Genomic DNA, 16,923 nt, shown 5'->3' with positions numbered 1-16,923 from the left:
GGGAGACAAACCAATCTCATGGTGGGGACACATACAAGCTATAAAGATGACAACCCTCCCCAGAATTTTATACATGCTACAGGCACTACCGATACATTTACCAAACTAGTATATGTTAAGAGAATACAGGGACAAATAAACTCTTTCGTTTGGGGCAAGAGCAGACCCAGAATAAATAGAAACAACCTATATAGATCTATCAGAGACAGAGGTCTTGAACTGCCAAACATACATAACTATTTTAAAGCAGTCACGCTTCAAAGAGTGCTCGACTGGCAATGTTCTGAACAATCAAAGGCCTGGATAGCAATTGACTCCCACATACTTAAAGTCCCTCAAGTAGAGGCATTATGCTGAGTCTCAAAGGAACTTAGACCTACTATCTGCTATCAACTAGAGATTCACAGACACTTATTCCACACATGGGACCAAGTAAAACTTACTGCCACTCACATAACAACGGACAGATCCTCTTTATTTCCCATCCCTCTAAACGCAGAACTAACAGGTGGCTTGGATAGTGGCATAAAACGCACAAGTGACTGGGACCACACTATCCCCTTAGCAACTTTCCTAGATAATGGCAAATTAAAAGATAGGCATCAGCTTCTTGAGATCTCAAGAGGAAGATACACAAACTGGCTCAAATATGCACAATTGTCTCACTTTATAAAAACCTCAACCCACAGCACAGACTTCCTCAGACCATTGACACCATTTAAGAACTTATGCTTTAATAAAAATACTGTTGGTAGCCCACTATCATCATCCCACAAACTAGTTCAATCTAAACTATGCGACACAACCCCAACGTATATCCCATGATGGCAGGGAGAGCTAAACATACAATTAACGGACCAAGACTGGGAACAGATTTTTCATAATACACGTAAGTCATCCACCTCTCCCCAAATACTAGAGCTTAACTACAAAATCCTAATGCGCTGGTATCTGATCCCCATGAGGATGAACTTGATATACCCTAATGCATCTGGAGATTGCTGGAGATAATGCGGGGAGACGGGTAGTCTCCTACATATATGGTGGCACTGTAAGGCTATTCACACATACTGGAAAAACATAGAAAGAAACTTACAACTAGTTTTAGACAACAACTTTAGACTATCCCCTCAAATAGCTCTTTTAAATGTCCTCCCGAAAATACCCTGCAAATTACGGTCTCTGCTTTTACAGATAAGCCTAAACGCAGCCAAATCCATAATAGCTCTCCACTGGAAAACAATCACACCACCCACTTGTAATATGTGGAAAGATAGAACTACTGGTACTGGAAGAATACAGTTATCTTAGACATAATAAATTAGCCTTCTTCCTTGATGTTAAATTTCTCTGGGAAACCTCACAAGGCATTCCCCACGGTCATGACATTGACTAAACCAATAGTAACTTGACTGAAACCGACTGACCCCTATCAATTTTCCCTCTGACTGGTATCTAGATGTGAACAAAAAATCCCCTCTGCGGCCGATGCCTCAACCTCATTCCTTCCTCCCCTCTCCCTTAAACATTCTACACCCCCCCAAGCTACATTTATTTACTGTATCGGATAAGCTTTTATATAATATACTATTGTGGGCCAGACGATGCTTCATGAACTGGATCCATATCTTTACCCAAGAAACTTTTCACTAAACAGATCAAGTAGATCTACTGCCAGAAGCCCTTTCAGGACAATGAGTATACATATACGTTGTCTTGTTTATGTTTTCGCATTGTACCATGATTATAACAGTCATTCCAGAATTCGATGTCTTATTACATTCTGTATCACCAATATGACCAATAAATTTTTTTTTTAAATATTTTGATTAAAATTGCCTAAGGGCAACCATTCATTCTAAATCACATCAGCGGAACATATGGACACAGGATAAGAAGAAACTTTAATCAGTGGTCTAACTCCTCTGCAGACCATATGATATGGTGAAATTGATAATACTACTGGCATATAAAAGAAACACTAGCAAATATTCTGTGTAGAAAAGCTTATCAGATGTATCTTCTAAAATTCCCAGAGACTTAACTAGGGAATTGTGTAGAAAAATTATAAGAAATGCTTTTCTAAATAATTAGAATATATCATATTATTCCTATGACATAGAAACTTATATTTCTTCTTATCTGTCACCTTTTCCCCCCACTTCAAATATATAAAAAAAAACTTATCAAAATTTACTTCTCTAGCACCTTTTGCTGCATATAAAAAAGGGCATTTTAATATGAATTTAAGTTAAAAAAATAAAATAAAAAAAATACCATGTTCTTCTCTGCAAATATGACAAAATAGTTTAGCTTATTGATGATAAGTATCCGTTTCTGCCAGTAAAGAAGAGTAACTTTTCCTTATTAACCAGTGAGGATTATTAGAAGTACAAAATAAATATTACCCTATTTGTTTTTAGTTTAATATAAACAGCTATTACTTAACAGGTACAAAATATGTCTGTGTAAATACTGCTCCTTCACATACATGATAGAAATGTTTTGAGTACAAGGTCCCTTTAATTCCAATGGAAAATGTGTCAACAAAACAAACAATCCGTCAGATACAGAAACAATAAAAAAATATAATAAAACAGAAGTAAAATAACTTCCCTTATTTACAGTGTAGGTAGACGCAGCCAACCCTGGGGTCTCTTGTAAACCTTTCCTCTAGAATTCTTCCCAGGTTTCCTCCGTCAGCGAAACCTCAAGAAGAAAGTAACCAACATAGTGCAATACAAATGTACTCATAAGAAAGTGTGTTAAAGATGTGTCTTTACTAAGAAATAGCCAGAATCTTATTAACACTCAAATAAATCCAGTTTAATAAAATCGCATTAAAAAGCTCATCACAGATACACATCTGCGATTAACTTTTTAATGCAATTTTATTAAACTGGATTTTCTCATTGAGATTCTGCTGACGGAGGAAACCTGGGAAGAACCCTAGAAAATTCTGAACAGCATTGTAATACAGAAAGGAGACAGCGCCTCCATTCTTCTGCAATGGAAAATGTGTACTAACTAAAAAAATCACAATCTCACATTTTAATAAGTCCTATTCCAATTCCATGCAAAAATCCTCATATTATTTTTTTGGGTGGTTTAAATTAAGGGGTATTCTAATCTATGAGAAAACACCAGGACAACACCCTATATCATGTATAAGATTTCAAATATATTCATGAGGGCCGAATTATCAAAGTGTGAGCCGACATGATCCGATGTAGCGGATCATGTCCTCTGCACATTGATAAATGCCGACAGCATACGCTGTTGGCATTTATCATTGCACAAGCATTTCTTGTGAAATGCTTGTGCAATGCCACCCCCTGCAGACTCAGGGGGTGTCAATCAACCCGATTGTATTCGATCGGGCTGATTGCTGTCCCCAGCCTCAGAGGTAGTGGATGAGTTAAGGAGCAGCGGTCTTAAGAACGCTGCTTCTTAACTCCTGTTTCCGGTAAGCCTGAAGTCTTGCGCGGAAATAGCTGCATTGGGACCGATTGACAGCTTGATAAATCGGCCCCATGGTCTGAAAATACCTTTTATACTTTGCTTGGCGACAATAACACTGCCATTCCAATCCATCAGAAAACACATTTTCAGCAGCTTTTCTCAGGCTTTGTAGACCTTTCAAATTCCTCAAATTTGACCTCTTGAAAACCTATTTGGGCTTGTTTTCTGCATATTTTGACTACCTGCACAGCTTTTTCTCCATGTTAATGTTTTAAGGCATGCTCAGTTCACACTATTATTTTTTTTTTAGTAACCCATTAAATATATTGCTTAAATAAAGCATTTAAACTTACATGGTTCAGATAGAGCATCCAATTTTAAGAGACTTTAAAGTTTATTTATATTATAAAATATACTTAAATCTTTTGATATTTATTGCTGAAATGCATATTTAGGGCAAAACTTATCATCATTACAGGAGAACAGGTGCGCAAGTAGTGAACCTGTCTGCGATCGCCACTTACAATGCTGCATTACACAGCAGAATCATGTAACATTGAACAATAGGTTTCTTGTGTAATGCCGCCCCTGCTCCAGCGCATCTAATAGAGCAAGAGCAGGGCATGTCAATCACCTTGAACGACCTCTGAGGTGGCGAAAAGTCAAAAGAAGCAGTTTCTGCTTCTTAAATACAATATGTGGCTGCAGGCTCGCTCGTGACAGCCTACATCTGCATAGCCAAAAAAGCTGCTAATGAAGTTCAATAAATCTGCCCTTTAGGTAAGCTCAGGAGCAGCAATGCACTACAGGATACTAGCTGATAATCGGTGGCTACACAAATATGCCTCTTGGCTCACTAGATGTGTTCAGCTATCTCTCAGTAGTGCAATAATATAAATACTCAAAATGAAATTTCAGTTGCACATATCATGAACAGATGTTAATGTGAAATTGGGAAAATATATTAAGCAATTATTTAGCAGTTATCATCATGTTACATCAAAGAGCTGTCATTATTTTACGTTTACTTTGGCTGCACACCTGTTTCTTACAGTTTACTTTTGTTTGTTTTTGTGTTATTATTCTACAATTATATACTAACATACTAATTTGAGCACTTTTGCTACTAACAGCTCTTCTAATGAGTTTGACTAGCTTAGAAAAAAATCTTTCAAGTTTGTATATGTTTGTACTAGAATTCTCAAAGATTGCAATGGGTTCCAGTGTAAACAGAATGGAAAAAAAAATCTATAAACCTAAGACAAGGTTAACAAACCCTTCTCAACATTACTACAGCGCTGTTGTTTGTTCTTTAATGTTGGGTTAATGTTCATTTGTGCACAAGTGAAATTATGTGTTTCACCTTTTAGCCCAAAGGTTCCAGTGATGGACGGCTGCTCCCCAGTGAACTTCTTTGGAGTTTTTTGTTTCCTTCCTAACTCAAAAGAGAAATATAAAGCGAGTTTTATAAATTCTAGGAAACAGAATGGGATGAAGGACAGTGAAAAAGAAGTATGATAAGAAAAAGAATGTTTGTGGAGAAGATAGCACAAGTGCTGGTGGAGTGAGTAAGATATGGGACATGTATGAAAAGCTGGTTGGGAGCACCCTCCGGATATTCCAGATCCCTCCTTACTGTGCCGCATACGTTCTGGATCCTCATCAGATAGACATAGCTCCCTATGCTTGATATTGAGTTTGTTAGGTGGGCACTCTCCATTCTCTGTTGGCTTTCCCAACTTGGCTTGCTTGGGGTGTTTCTTTGAAGATGGGGGACTCTCTGCAACTCTGCAGGAAAACATGATGTAAGAATATTTAAAGGAAATGAAAACTGGTATCACTAACGTCGTATGAATTTGGCATTGATGACCAACTGTAATGGGTCTTCTAAATCTTACTCCTAAAACTGTTTTTTCCCACCACTACCATCACACATTTTTTGCTATCAATGTCTAAATTATCTCTCGTTTCACCTCTCGAATACTGTAAAGGGACATAAAATTCAAATCTAAAATGCAGTGCATTTCAATTTTGACTAAAAAGCTTTTTTTTTTCAATTTACTGTAGTCTGCAAAAATGCCTCTGAGTAATGTTATTGTCCATGTGGCAACTCCTGGCAGAGGCAGGAAAGCCAACCGCGCTTGCATCTATTACTCTTACAGCAAGATGTGTAATAACATTTTAGAAGCATTTTTGTTAACTGAAAAATATTGTAAAAATACCATGTCTCTTTATTACATCATTTTCAGTCCACTTAGTATGATGTGATGATGCCAGTAAAAACATGCATACTCATTTTTTGCAAAATGGCTGCCTTGTTCTCTCCTCTAACCACGGGTCCCCACCTTTTGTGTCCATCACAAGAGGATGTGGGATATGAAGAGTTCCTCTCTCTGCTCTTTCCACCGTTTGAATGATTCCAAACTAGATGCTTCTCCATCTGGGACTTTGAGGCAAATGTAGCATCACAGCTAGGACAGGAGAATAGGAGACGAGAAGACAAGGCTGCCTGGGGAAAGGAAATGCAAAAGCAAAAGGAGAGTACTGTGTGTAAAGACAGAGTAAGACATTCCTCCAGATCTATCTATCGATCGATCCATCTATCTCATTATCATCTTTCTATTGACCTCTCATTTACTTATCTGTCTATATATGAGCTTACATGGAGCTTACATACAATAAAAAAGACAAGCCCTATGTGTACTCCCACAAAGATAGAACACACACCCCCTGGCAGCGCTGGTAATGATATTTTAGGCCATACACATTAGGAAACTCCAGCCAGCATCCAGAACACGGACACATGACACGGGACAGGGTCTTAAACTTCTCCTTCCACTGCTTAAGCAGAGATGTCTAAGGAAGACAAGAAGGAAGATAAGGATTTAGTCAATGAGAGAGGATCCTTGCCAGGAGAGGCATTACTGTAATAGATACAAGTAAGGTAAAAGATGTGGATAATCAGTCTATGTAAGAAAGGGTGAATTCATTTAGAGGTTGGGTAAATAAAAAACATGAGTGCTTTTGAACAGGGAAATGTTTAGGGTAATATAACCAAGAGATAAGGGACAATGATGGTGCTAGGGAATCCAGGAAGAGAAATGAATGTAACAAGAGTGAAAAGTAAATAGTAGTATGACATAAGGGATAGTTTACTGTGATCTTTGATCTGGGTAATAAAGGGGTTGTTAAATGACAGAGAGAAGGGAAATTGTGAGACAGATAGGAATAACTGGAGATCATCTTGTTTGGGGATAATATTTTGGGCCCCACTTCTAAATAAATCTCCAACACTCAGTTACCGGGATCTCCCGCAGCTCACGGTTGTCCCCCTTTGCATGTCTTCTTAGAACTGCTACCTTGTTAGAAGAAGCTGGTGGGAAGAAAAAAAAATACTAGTGTGAGATAAAACATATCTGCATTGTATTCACTCACTACCAGACAAACAGTTCTGTAATATATTGTGTGCCTTTTAAAAACTCTTTGGACAATTGGTTAACATAATAATGCACAAAGGCACAAGGGACATATGGGACATGACAGTGTCATGAGGTAAAGGGACAGCAAAGTCAAAATTAAAGTTAAATGGATTGTATAGAGCATGATTTGTTTATAGGCTTTATTAATCAGTTAAGAAGAAGAAACATGTGAACAATAATACATATTACAAGCTTGCAGATAAAGATTACATTTAAACATAACAAGATACGATTGACCTTCTACACAAATTAGATGTATCCAGCCTAATAAGCCATTGCTTTTGCAATGGAATACAGTTTAAAGAAAGAAAAGGAGAGGAGAAAAATATTTAAAAAGATGATCAGGCATACAACTGTGTCATCGAAATCAGAGTATGAGTCTATATTAACAATAATGTAAACAATTATTAGATATATGTTGTTTCTAAGGGCTTATATTTGAATTTATTTTTAATATACGTTTCGCAAGTAAAAAATATTTCTAAGGACTCTTGTCTAGTTATTTTCATGTAATGATATTCCTCCAGTTGCATAATGGTATTCATTTTATCTACTCAGCTATAGTTGGGGTTTGATATAACTTCCACATGTTACCTATTAGAATCTTTGCACTGTTACTTGCACTTTGTAACAATGGCAAGTGTACCAAGGGCACTTTTTTAATGTCAGATGAGGGGATCCAAAGGCAGTTAACATCCCATTAAGATATTTGTCTCTTTAACAACCTCCACCAAAAATGTGAAATTTTGCTTGGCACGTCTACCAAATGTGCCCCATATTACCTTCCTTCTTTTCCACATCTTCAACATAGGTTGGATCTCTATGGATATAGTTTTTGAAGGCGAGAAGGGGTGTAATACAGTATACTATCTATGTAGTATTATGAAATAATTTCCAGAATCTGGGAGGAGACCGATGATTTCATTGTTGTTTAAAACTTTACGAAGTGTCTCTTAGTGAAACCTGCTGTAATATTGTATACAACATTGACAATGTTGTGATGTAGGGGTGTTTGTAATGTACATAACTTTTCAGTTAGTGAGTGCAACGTGTTATTACTATCCTTATGATTATGAAAGTATGAATAAGCTTGATGATAGAAGTACCAGTTATTAAAAATGACAACATTTTTATCTACCAAGTCTCTGAGAACAAATAGTACCGTCTCTGGTAAGTAAAATAATTGGTATATATCTGTGCCTGTCTATTGGTATTGATCGTGGATAGAGAATAACATTTTAATCAACTTTCCAATGTATTTCTTTATATATATATATATATATATATATATATATATAAAAAAACATAAAGAAAGATCAAATCCAGCGAGCCGTCTTCAAAAGGAAAAAAGATTTATTCTTGGAGGTACACACAAGAACAATGATATAAGGGGTAAAACCAAGTAAATAGTAAATGAGCTAAACGCTATGACACAAAGCTCCTGCCGGTCTTACGCATTTCGGCTGTAAGAAAAAAAGCCTTATTCATATATTTTTATTTTCCTAACTTATTCATGATTACAAAATTGCATACATGTACCATATTACTCAATAGCATATTCAAATTTACACATATTACATAAATTCTTACATATAGTTAATTCCCATTTTCCTTCAAAGGCACATATCACAAAATCACTAATTGTAACATAAAATAATTATGCCTAATCTGGTATACATTCCATTCATAATCTAATATTGTCATCATACATATTATCCACATGTAATCAAGATCAACCTTAAAATCAGATTATAAACATGATATATGTATCTTGTTTATTCTTAAACTTGCTATTAAGTATTCAATCCTTAATCTTTCCAAAAGATCAACCCCTTATCCACAATCGAAGGGGAAGAGGGGAAGAAGGGGGGGGGGATAATAAAAAAACTACACGTCACTAACCTTATCTATACCTACTGGAAACCTCTCTCTATTAACATTGTAATACATAGCTTCAGAATCTCTAAATGGGCCACCAGCTTTGCATCTCTTGTCGGAGGGATAAAATCACATTCAACCATTTGGAGAAAAATCTCTCTATTTGTTTTTCATTATAATATTTAACATTGTAATTTTCTAACACTATCTGCTGGACCAATTTAATTCTATTATAAATTTTGCTTAATTATCTTGGTATACTTTGTTAAAAAGTAAACCTAGATGAGTTCAGGACGGTGGCAGGGCCGGTGTTTTGTATTAGGCAGGTAAGGCAGCCGCCTTAGGGCGCACCAGCAGGGGGGCGCTGAGAGCGGTGCCGAGTTGCTGACTGCTGCCTATGATGATAACAAAAAAATGCATTTTTATTTTTTTTAAATTTGATCCATCATCTGCGCGCCTGTCGCTACTAAACTGTTTATACTTTACAGTCACTTCCAAACAAGTTCTAACTTCGTTCTAATCCTGAACTGAGACCTGAGTGAGTGACCTGTGTGCCGCACTGCCGCCCCCTGTCCATCCCACTCTGGGCTTAGCTTATATTTTATAGCCTAGACAGTAGTTTCTTTAGCCTATGGGGAGTCCGTGCACGTCGCGCGTGCGTGTTGTGACCGACAGTTTCAGATTTCTCAGCGCTCAGGACTGGAGGTGACGAGGCGGAGCGGAGCTCACTTCACTTGCCTTGACATCTCAACGTGACAGGCTCACACACTGTCTGACTCTGCTCCATGCCTCCATCTGAGCTACGTGAGGGGACTGAGTGAGCCCGGCCCGCTGCCCGCAGTTGCAGACGACCAGTGAAGTCGACCATCGACGAGGAGTGAGGAGGAGAGGTCTGTAGCAGGTAGGAAAATCTGGAATGGGGATCATGGGGGCATCCGGGCACAGATTGATAGTGGGGCTCACGGAATGGTGAGGGTCTGCCGGTCTATAATTTACTGATTTTAATATAAACCACCAGACCCATAATAAGCAGGAGTCAGGCCAGCCTCTAAAGCTATGGAATAATTGTATTTCTATTAACATCCCTGCCTGGCCTGTGTCCATCCACTTGAGTTCAATAGCTTATTAGCTTAGCACTATTTATAATATATTTATACTGGAATATACTTGTTCGACTATAGCTTAACGGTTACCAGCAGATAATTTTGTCAGAGAAAACCCCACAATAATAGTAATGAAAATATAAAAAGCACTATTTGTTATATATATATAAAAGACACACATATATATATGTATGTATATATAAGACATATATAGGCCTGGAGTGGTCACTTGTAGCCTAGGAATGGGGGGCTCAGGTGGAGGGGTCCGGCAGCCGGAGTGGGCATTTGGAATGGTGGGGGTCTCTGAGGGGGCACTGTGCGGTGATAGTTGCAGATGGAGCAGTGAAATTGATTCAGCTATAACGTGTATGTATTATATTAACCTCTTGGATTCTGCAGAACTACAGTAGTTCTGCAGAATCCAAGAGGTTATTATATAAGGACATGTTATGCTAAGCATCCTAATGTCCAGGGTGGAAAATAACCCAGTTTACCAGGCAGGTGAAAATAAATTTGTCCATCAGAAAATTAATCTAGTGGAGAAAATACTAGTACTGGACTAGTGAAAATCTTCCACCCTATTAACATTATTTTTTATCAATTCCATACAGAAATTAATTAAGTATTGTAAAATGTTTGAAAGTTTTGTGCACACCTTTTGAGACAAAATTATATTGTGCTTTTCTGAGACAAAGTGTTTTTATGTTTATTAACAGTAAACTATATTGGTGCTTCTCAGAATAAAAGTGAGGAGGCTTCCAACTAAACGTTAAAATAAAGTATGAGTTTAAAAAAAAAAAAAAAAAAAACAGTGCCAGAGAGCATAAATGGAAAGTAAATAAAGTAGTTAATTAAATTGTTGTGTAAGAGGGAATTCCTTTTATTTATTGGCTTTCTACCAAGGTTTGTGCAATTTAGATTAATATTAATGAACTAATTGTCATATTTCTAATACATAATTCAAATACAGTAGTGCATTCAACTAACTAGACACAAGTGATCTGTGATAAAGTTCAGTGCTGACTCTGGAGATCAGTGTATAATGTAACATGAAGTTCAGAAAATGTATTGAACACCTGCAGATAACTACATTTCTTGCTTGGAAAAATCAACTTTTTAACCCCATTGGGTGCTAGAGAGTATTATATCCTATAATGTAACAATGCTGCTCTTTAGCTCTATTTTGCCAATAAAATGTACTTGGTATGGGGGTGGTCTGGAGGAGGGCAGGGAGGTTGGTGGTATTGTCTGGGTTTTTTATGGTGTTGTGGTGGTGGTGGGGGGGGGGGGCGTCAAAATGCACCTTCGCCTGTGTAGACAAAAATCCTTGCACCGGCCCTGGACGGTGGCAGCAGTGTTTGCAATATTGTTTATAGCAATGCTATACAAACGCTGTTGCCATAGACTGCTTTACAAAACATGTATTAAAATGAACCTGCACTCACTCTCCGATCACACAAGCAGGTATTCAAACAATGATTGGCCCACACTTTTTTTTAAATATCTAGAGGGCTGGTTTGAGAATTCATCTTGAGAAAGGCCAGAGGGCATGGCTGAAACGCGTTGATGTATGTTGCTATAACCTTATTTTATCTTGCTTTTAATTAAAGGGACAGTTTACTCAAACATTTTCTCCCCTTTAATTTGGTCCCAATGATCCACTTTACCTGCTGGAGTGTATTAAATTGTTTACAAGTATTGCCATTGCCCTTATATTGGCATGTTAAATAGTTATTTTAACCTGTGGTATCCTCACCCATCCTGAAAGTTTTTGGCCTCAAGGCCAAGCTGTGTAAACACAGCCAGTAAAGAAATTTCACTCCCAGTGTGTTATAGAAGATATAAGGTAATAAATGTTAATTTTCCATTGTTGTCTCCAAGTATTGGTAATGGTTTATGGACAGATATAAGATAAAGAAGCATGTATGTGTACACAATGTGATAAAGTAATGAGATCCGATTATACCTACAAGCTCAACCTATTTTATTAGGTTGTGGCTTCAAAACACAAAATCAGCTAATTCATATACACAAATAAGCATTTAAAAGCAAATTCTCATACATGCACTTTGCAGCTAATAAAAAAAGTAATTGGAAACACATTAAGGGGAAAACTATTTTATAGTATACTGCCCCTTTAAGTGTTTTAGTTGTTTTTGGTAATAAGTGTATGAAGGCTCCTTTGGTTATACAGCCTCAGCCTTACAACACAATACTTATATATAACTTGTAGTGACCATCGATACAAATTTGTTACAAACATTTTGTGGATCTGGATACACTTTGCTCAATATACAAATATTTCAGTGTTGCCAGAGACCGTTTTGTTGCATTCTATTTACTTGGCTTGGATGTAGAGGTGCTGCATTTTATTGCATCCTAGAGGCCGAGTGCTACATTTTACTTTGCTGGTTTGGTTTTAGTGATACAGCGTCTAAGTACATTCCAGGCAGAGCTTGTGGCATTTGGACCTGAAATGATGACTGCACCATGTATGAAAATAAATCTTTAGTACAACGCTTGAGCTCAAGTACCCCGCGAGTGCAAACATAAGGGATCCTGGGTCATGTTGGGTCCTTATACTGCACATGGGGGTTTCTTGTTGTTTGTTTTCTGTTTGCAAGTAACACAGCCCAAGGAAAGTGTATGAGACTTAGAAGACCTTTTGGAGGACTTTGCTATCTGGCTCCTGACTGTCTTTGAACTGGGACTCTGATTTAGTATGTTGTAGATTTGGGATATTTATGACATTTAAACCATTTTTAATGTGTGTGTGTGTGTATGCTTTTTTAAATAAAATATATGTTTTACATACGACCTTTAGCAAATATTTTTTACTTTCATTTGTGCAGCAGCTTTGTTTTTCCTCTTATGGACTGCTATAGACCCTTGCATGCTCCTATGCTCCTATCAGCCTACCAAAGTTTAGTTTTCAACAAAGGATACTAATAGAACAAAGCAAATATGATAATATAAGTACATTGGAAAGTTGTTTAAAATCATATACTCTATCTGAATCATGAAAGTTTAATTTTGACTTCACTGTGCCTTTAAGAAACAGGAACTGCAATTACCAAATTCTTCAGCTGCCCATATTCTGGAATACTTCAGGGAACACCGTCCTCTTTGTCAGGGGCAACACTGAAATCCCTTAAAGGGATATAATACTCATCTGCTAAATCACTTGGAAATGATGCAGTATAACTGTAAAAAGCTGACAGGAAAATATCACCTGAGCATCTCTATGTAAAAAAGGAAGATATTTTACCTCACAATCTCCTCAGCTCAGCACAGTAAGTTCTGTGTAAAAAGTTATACTCAGCTGCAGGTAAAAAAAAATAAATGAAGACATTAACAGCAGCCAATCAACATCAACAGTGCGGAGGTCATTAAATCTTTTACTGTGATGAGATTTGAATTAACTCTTGTGAGACTTCATAGTGAACTTCCTTAAACTGAATAGGGAAATAAGATGAGCGTGCACGAGGCTCATCCCTTCGGCTGTCCCGGGACAGACATACTGATTTGCTGCTTAGAAGTCCTTTACAATGGGATGTGGCTACTGAGGAACTTTTGAGGTAAAATATCTTTCTTTTTTACATAGAGATGTTCAGGTGATATTTTCTAGGTAGCTTTTTACAGCTATACTGCATCACTTTCAAGTGTTTAAACATTTGGGTATTATGGCCCTTTAAATCACTTCTGCAATCAAATGCTTACCTAGCATTAATTCTTTGATCTACAGTCAGTCAAAATGTTTAATCCTTATTCAGCTCATTTTGGCTCCTCCAGTCAACTCTAGGAAACTCAACCCTACCAAACGTAATATCTGTACTCTCACCTGTCATAATCTATTAGCCCAGGTAACTTCTAATACAGGAACTAGTTTCACAATTTCAAATCCTGTTCTCAGCAGTCAACTATGAGATTAAATTTAAAATCTCCCAATTCCTCAAACGACAAATAATATCTCAAAAGATACTAACAAGTCATTTTCCAATGTGACACATTCAGAGCAGAGCACACATTTTAGGTTTATACATCTCCTGCTCAGACACAGAACTACCACATGGGATCTCACCAGAATTGGGTGGGTTGTTGATTGGACAAGTCCTAGACTCTGGATGACAAAGTGGAGCTGTGTTTGTTCTAGGAAACCTTCTCCTGGAACCAGGGCAGGGTGAATCCGCCATGTCTGCAGAACTGAGAGAGACAAAATGGTGAGCAGAGTATCTGAGAGATGTAAAAATGTAAGATATGGTAATATTAATCTGCTGTGTGCTAAATAATGTGACTAGGAGATGTGCAGGACTAAGGAAGAGGAAAGGGAAGAGAAATGACTGAAAGACAGTATAAAGTTTGGAAGAAAATGGTACACAGCTTCAAATGGTAGATGGGAACTAAAATCTTGAAAGGAGAGATCAGTGATAGGTGATGAGGAGACAGATATATGATGGCAAACATCTTTGAAAAAGAGGAGAATGGATGGGGATAGGAGAATGGATGGGGATAGTAGAATGGATGGGGAGAAAAAGTACAAAACAAGAGGAAACTGCAGAGAACAAAAGAGGGAAAAAAAACATAGTTAAATGGGAAACACTTGAAAAGATACATTGAGTAAAAGAAGGCTCAGATATTTGTTTTCAGCGAAGGTAGGATATTGACATGGAAGAGCTAATATGATAATTAGCTAACATGCCAAAAAAATCAGACGGAAAAAACTTTATGGTACAGATGAATTATTCAATAGAGAAAGATGGAAATGGCAAGAAACAGAAATCTTAAGACCAGAGAAATTATATATTGGGGAAACAGCTATGGGTTTAAAAGATGGGGCAATGCAAAGAGTCAATACAGGTGTGTGAGAATGGTGTAAATGGTGTTGAATAGCGTAATAGAAATCAATGAGAGATGGGAAAGTACTGAGCTAATGATGTGCTCATTGTGTCTGGTGAGAATATGCAAGTTACTGATGGGCTATGTACGTTAGGAATGTGCTGAATGATGGAGACTGGGTTGTAAGCAGTGGAAAAGTACAGAGCACCCAACCGTGTTTCGCGTTGAGTGTGACAAGTGGGAATGTGAGTGAAGAAAATGACACGAGTGAGTGAAGATTCTAGATGTGAGTTAGCAAATAGCTTATTAGTGAGTGTCGGTAATACAAATATGAGTGAGTAAGGAGACGGATAGGTGCTGTCCTCCTCAGGTAGGTGCTGAATGTAGGTGAGAAGTACAGGTTAGCCCTCGGGTTAACGGAAGGGGCGGTGTCATAAGTCAGGGTTACGTTCTCCCATAGCTGAGGTGGCGGTCCCGGTAACTGGCTTTCGGTCTTTACCTGCCGGGCCCGCCGCTCTCGGTCATGCGCCGAGCTTCTCTCCGCCCCCGGAGTGGGAACTCTCGCGGTACTGAGGGTGGAAACCGGGGGGAGAACCGGGAAGGGAAGACGGAAGACAACCGGAGATTGGAGAATAAAGCAATATATGTGTTACTCTCATTAATATACCGTTCATACTGATCGCTTATTGTATACGTGACACATTCCATAATCCCACCTAGGCTGTATGGTTGATAAAGAATGTAGAACGCTAAAACAAGATGTTACCTCCCGCCATATATCATAATAAGATAGTGCAGACCTCTCTTTATACCGGAGAGGACCGTATTTACTGTGGCACTGGGTACTGAGCACAACATTGATTCAATAGCTCGTACTTCAAATCTCCATAAGGTTATTTTATGTATTATTGTGTTCTGTGGTGACCATTTTACCTTGTGTCTCATATAAAACTTTCGGTGCTGATGCCCATGGCCCACAGATGCATGAGAGTACTTAATTATTCCTAAAAAAAATTTCATACGTAAACTTGTGGTATTTTATACTGACAATACATTATATATGGTGCAACAAATGCTGACATATGTTAGGTATCAGATCTATTTGCTATTCAGTACTGATGAATTATGTCTGGGGCATATGGTGGAAAATCTCCATAAGTCTTTTATCTTTTTATATAGCTACTAGTCCTAAAGCCCGTTCACACGGGCCATTTTTTGCAGTACAGCTGTCCCCTTGCTCTCTCCCCCTCTCTTTTGTGCTCTCTCCCCCTCTCTTTTGCACTCTCTCCTCTCTTTTGCGCTCTCTCCCCCTCTCTTTTGCGCTCTCTCCCACTCTCTTTTGCACTCTCTCGCTCCACCTCTCTTTTGCTCTCTCTCTCCCCCCTCTCTTTTGCTCTCTCTCTCCCCCCTCTCTTTTGCTCTCTCTCTCCCCCTCTCTTTTGCTCTCTCTCCCCCTCTCTTTTGATCTCTCTCCCCCTCTCTTTTGCACTCTCCCCCCTCTCTTTTACGCTCTCTCTCTCCCCCCTCTCTTTTGCGTTCTCTCTCTTTTGCGGTTTCTCTCTCCCCCTCTTTTGCACGCTCTCTCTCCCCCTCTCTTTTGCGCTCTCTCTCCCCTCTGTTTTACACTCTCTCTCCCCCTCTCTTTTGCGCTCTCTCTCTCCCCCTCTCTTTTTCGCTCTCTCTCTCCCCCTCTCTTTTGCGCTCTCTCCCCCCCTCTCTTTTTGCTCTGTCTCTCTCTCCTTTTTTTGCTCTCTCTCTATCCCTCTCTTTTGCTTTTTCTCTCCATCCCTCTCTTTTGCTCTCTCTCCCCCCTCTCTTTTGCTCTCTCTCTCCCCCTCTCTTTTGCTCTGTCTCTCTCCCCTCTCTTTTGCTCTCTCTCTCCATCCCTCTCTTTTGCTCTCTCTCCCCCTCTCTATTGCTCTCTCTCCCCCCTCTCTTTTGCTCTCTCTCCCCCTCTCTTTTTCTCTCTCTCTCCCCCTCTCTATTGCTCTCTCTCCCCCTCTCTATTGCTCTCTCTCCCCCCTCTCTTTTGCTCTCTCTCCCCCCTCTCTTTTGCTCTCTCTCCCCATCTCTTTTTCTCTCTCTCTCCCCCTCTCTATTGCTCTCTCTCCCCCTCTCTTTTGCTCTCTCTCCCCCTCTCTTTTTCTCTCTCTCTCCCCCTCTCT

The 16,923-nt window shown here is 38.6% G+C and overlaps 1 protein-coding gene across 2 annotated transcripts in view; it reads right to left on the bottom strand.

Annotated features, from left to right (window-relative positions):
• Positions 1-15,354, bottom strand: part of ZNF512B (zinc finger protein 512B) — a 94,374-nt gene extending 79,020 nt beyond the window's left edge. The window contains exons 1-7 of one of the 2 annotated variants that reach the window (XM_053710930.1): positions 15,258-15,354; positions 14,004-14,125; positions 6,765-6,835; positions 6,190-6,318; positions 5,808-5,971; positions 5,099-5,250; positions 4,826-4,897 (exon numbers count right to left, since the gene is read on the bottom strand). In XM_053710930.1, the coding sequence (XP_053566905.1) occupies positions 4,826-4,897; positions 5,099-5,250; positions 5,808-5,971; positions 6,190-6,318; positions 6,765-6,835; positions 14,004-14,125; positions 15,258-15,283 (736 nt within the window). In that variant the 5' untranslated portion in view covers positions 15,284-15,354. The other variant, XM_053710986.1, reaches the window with a different exon arrangement.
• Positions 15,355-16,923: the final 1,569 nt, after the last annotated feature.

The sequence above is a fragment of the Bombina bombina genome, chromosome 1 (genome assembly GCF_027579735.1).
Source record: "Bombina bombina isolate aBomBom1 chromosome 1, aBomBom1.pri, whole genome shotgun sequence".
NCBI lineage: Eukaryota > Metazoa > Chordata > Amphibia > Anura > Bombinatoridae > Bombina > Bombina bombina.
This window is presented reverse-complemented; position numbering and strand designations above follow the sequence as displayed.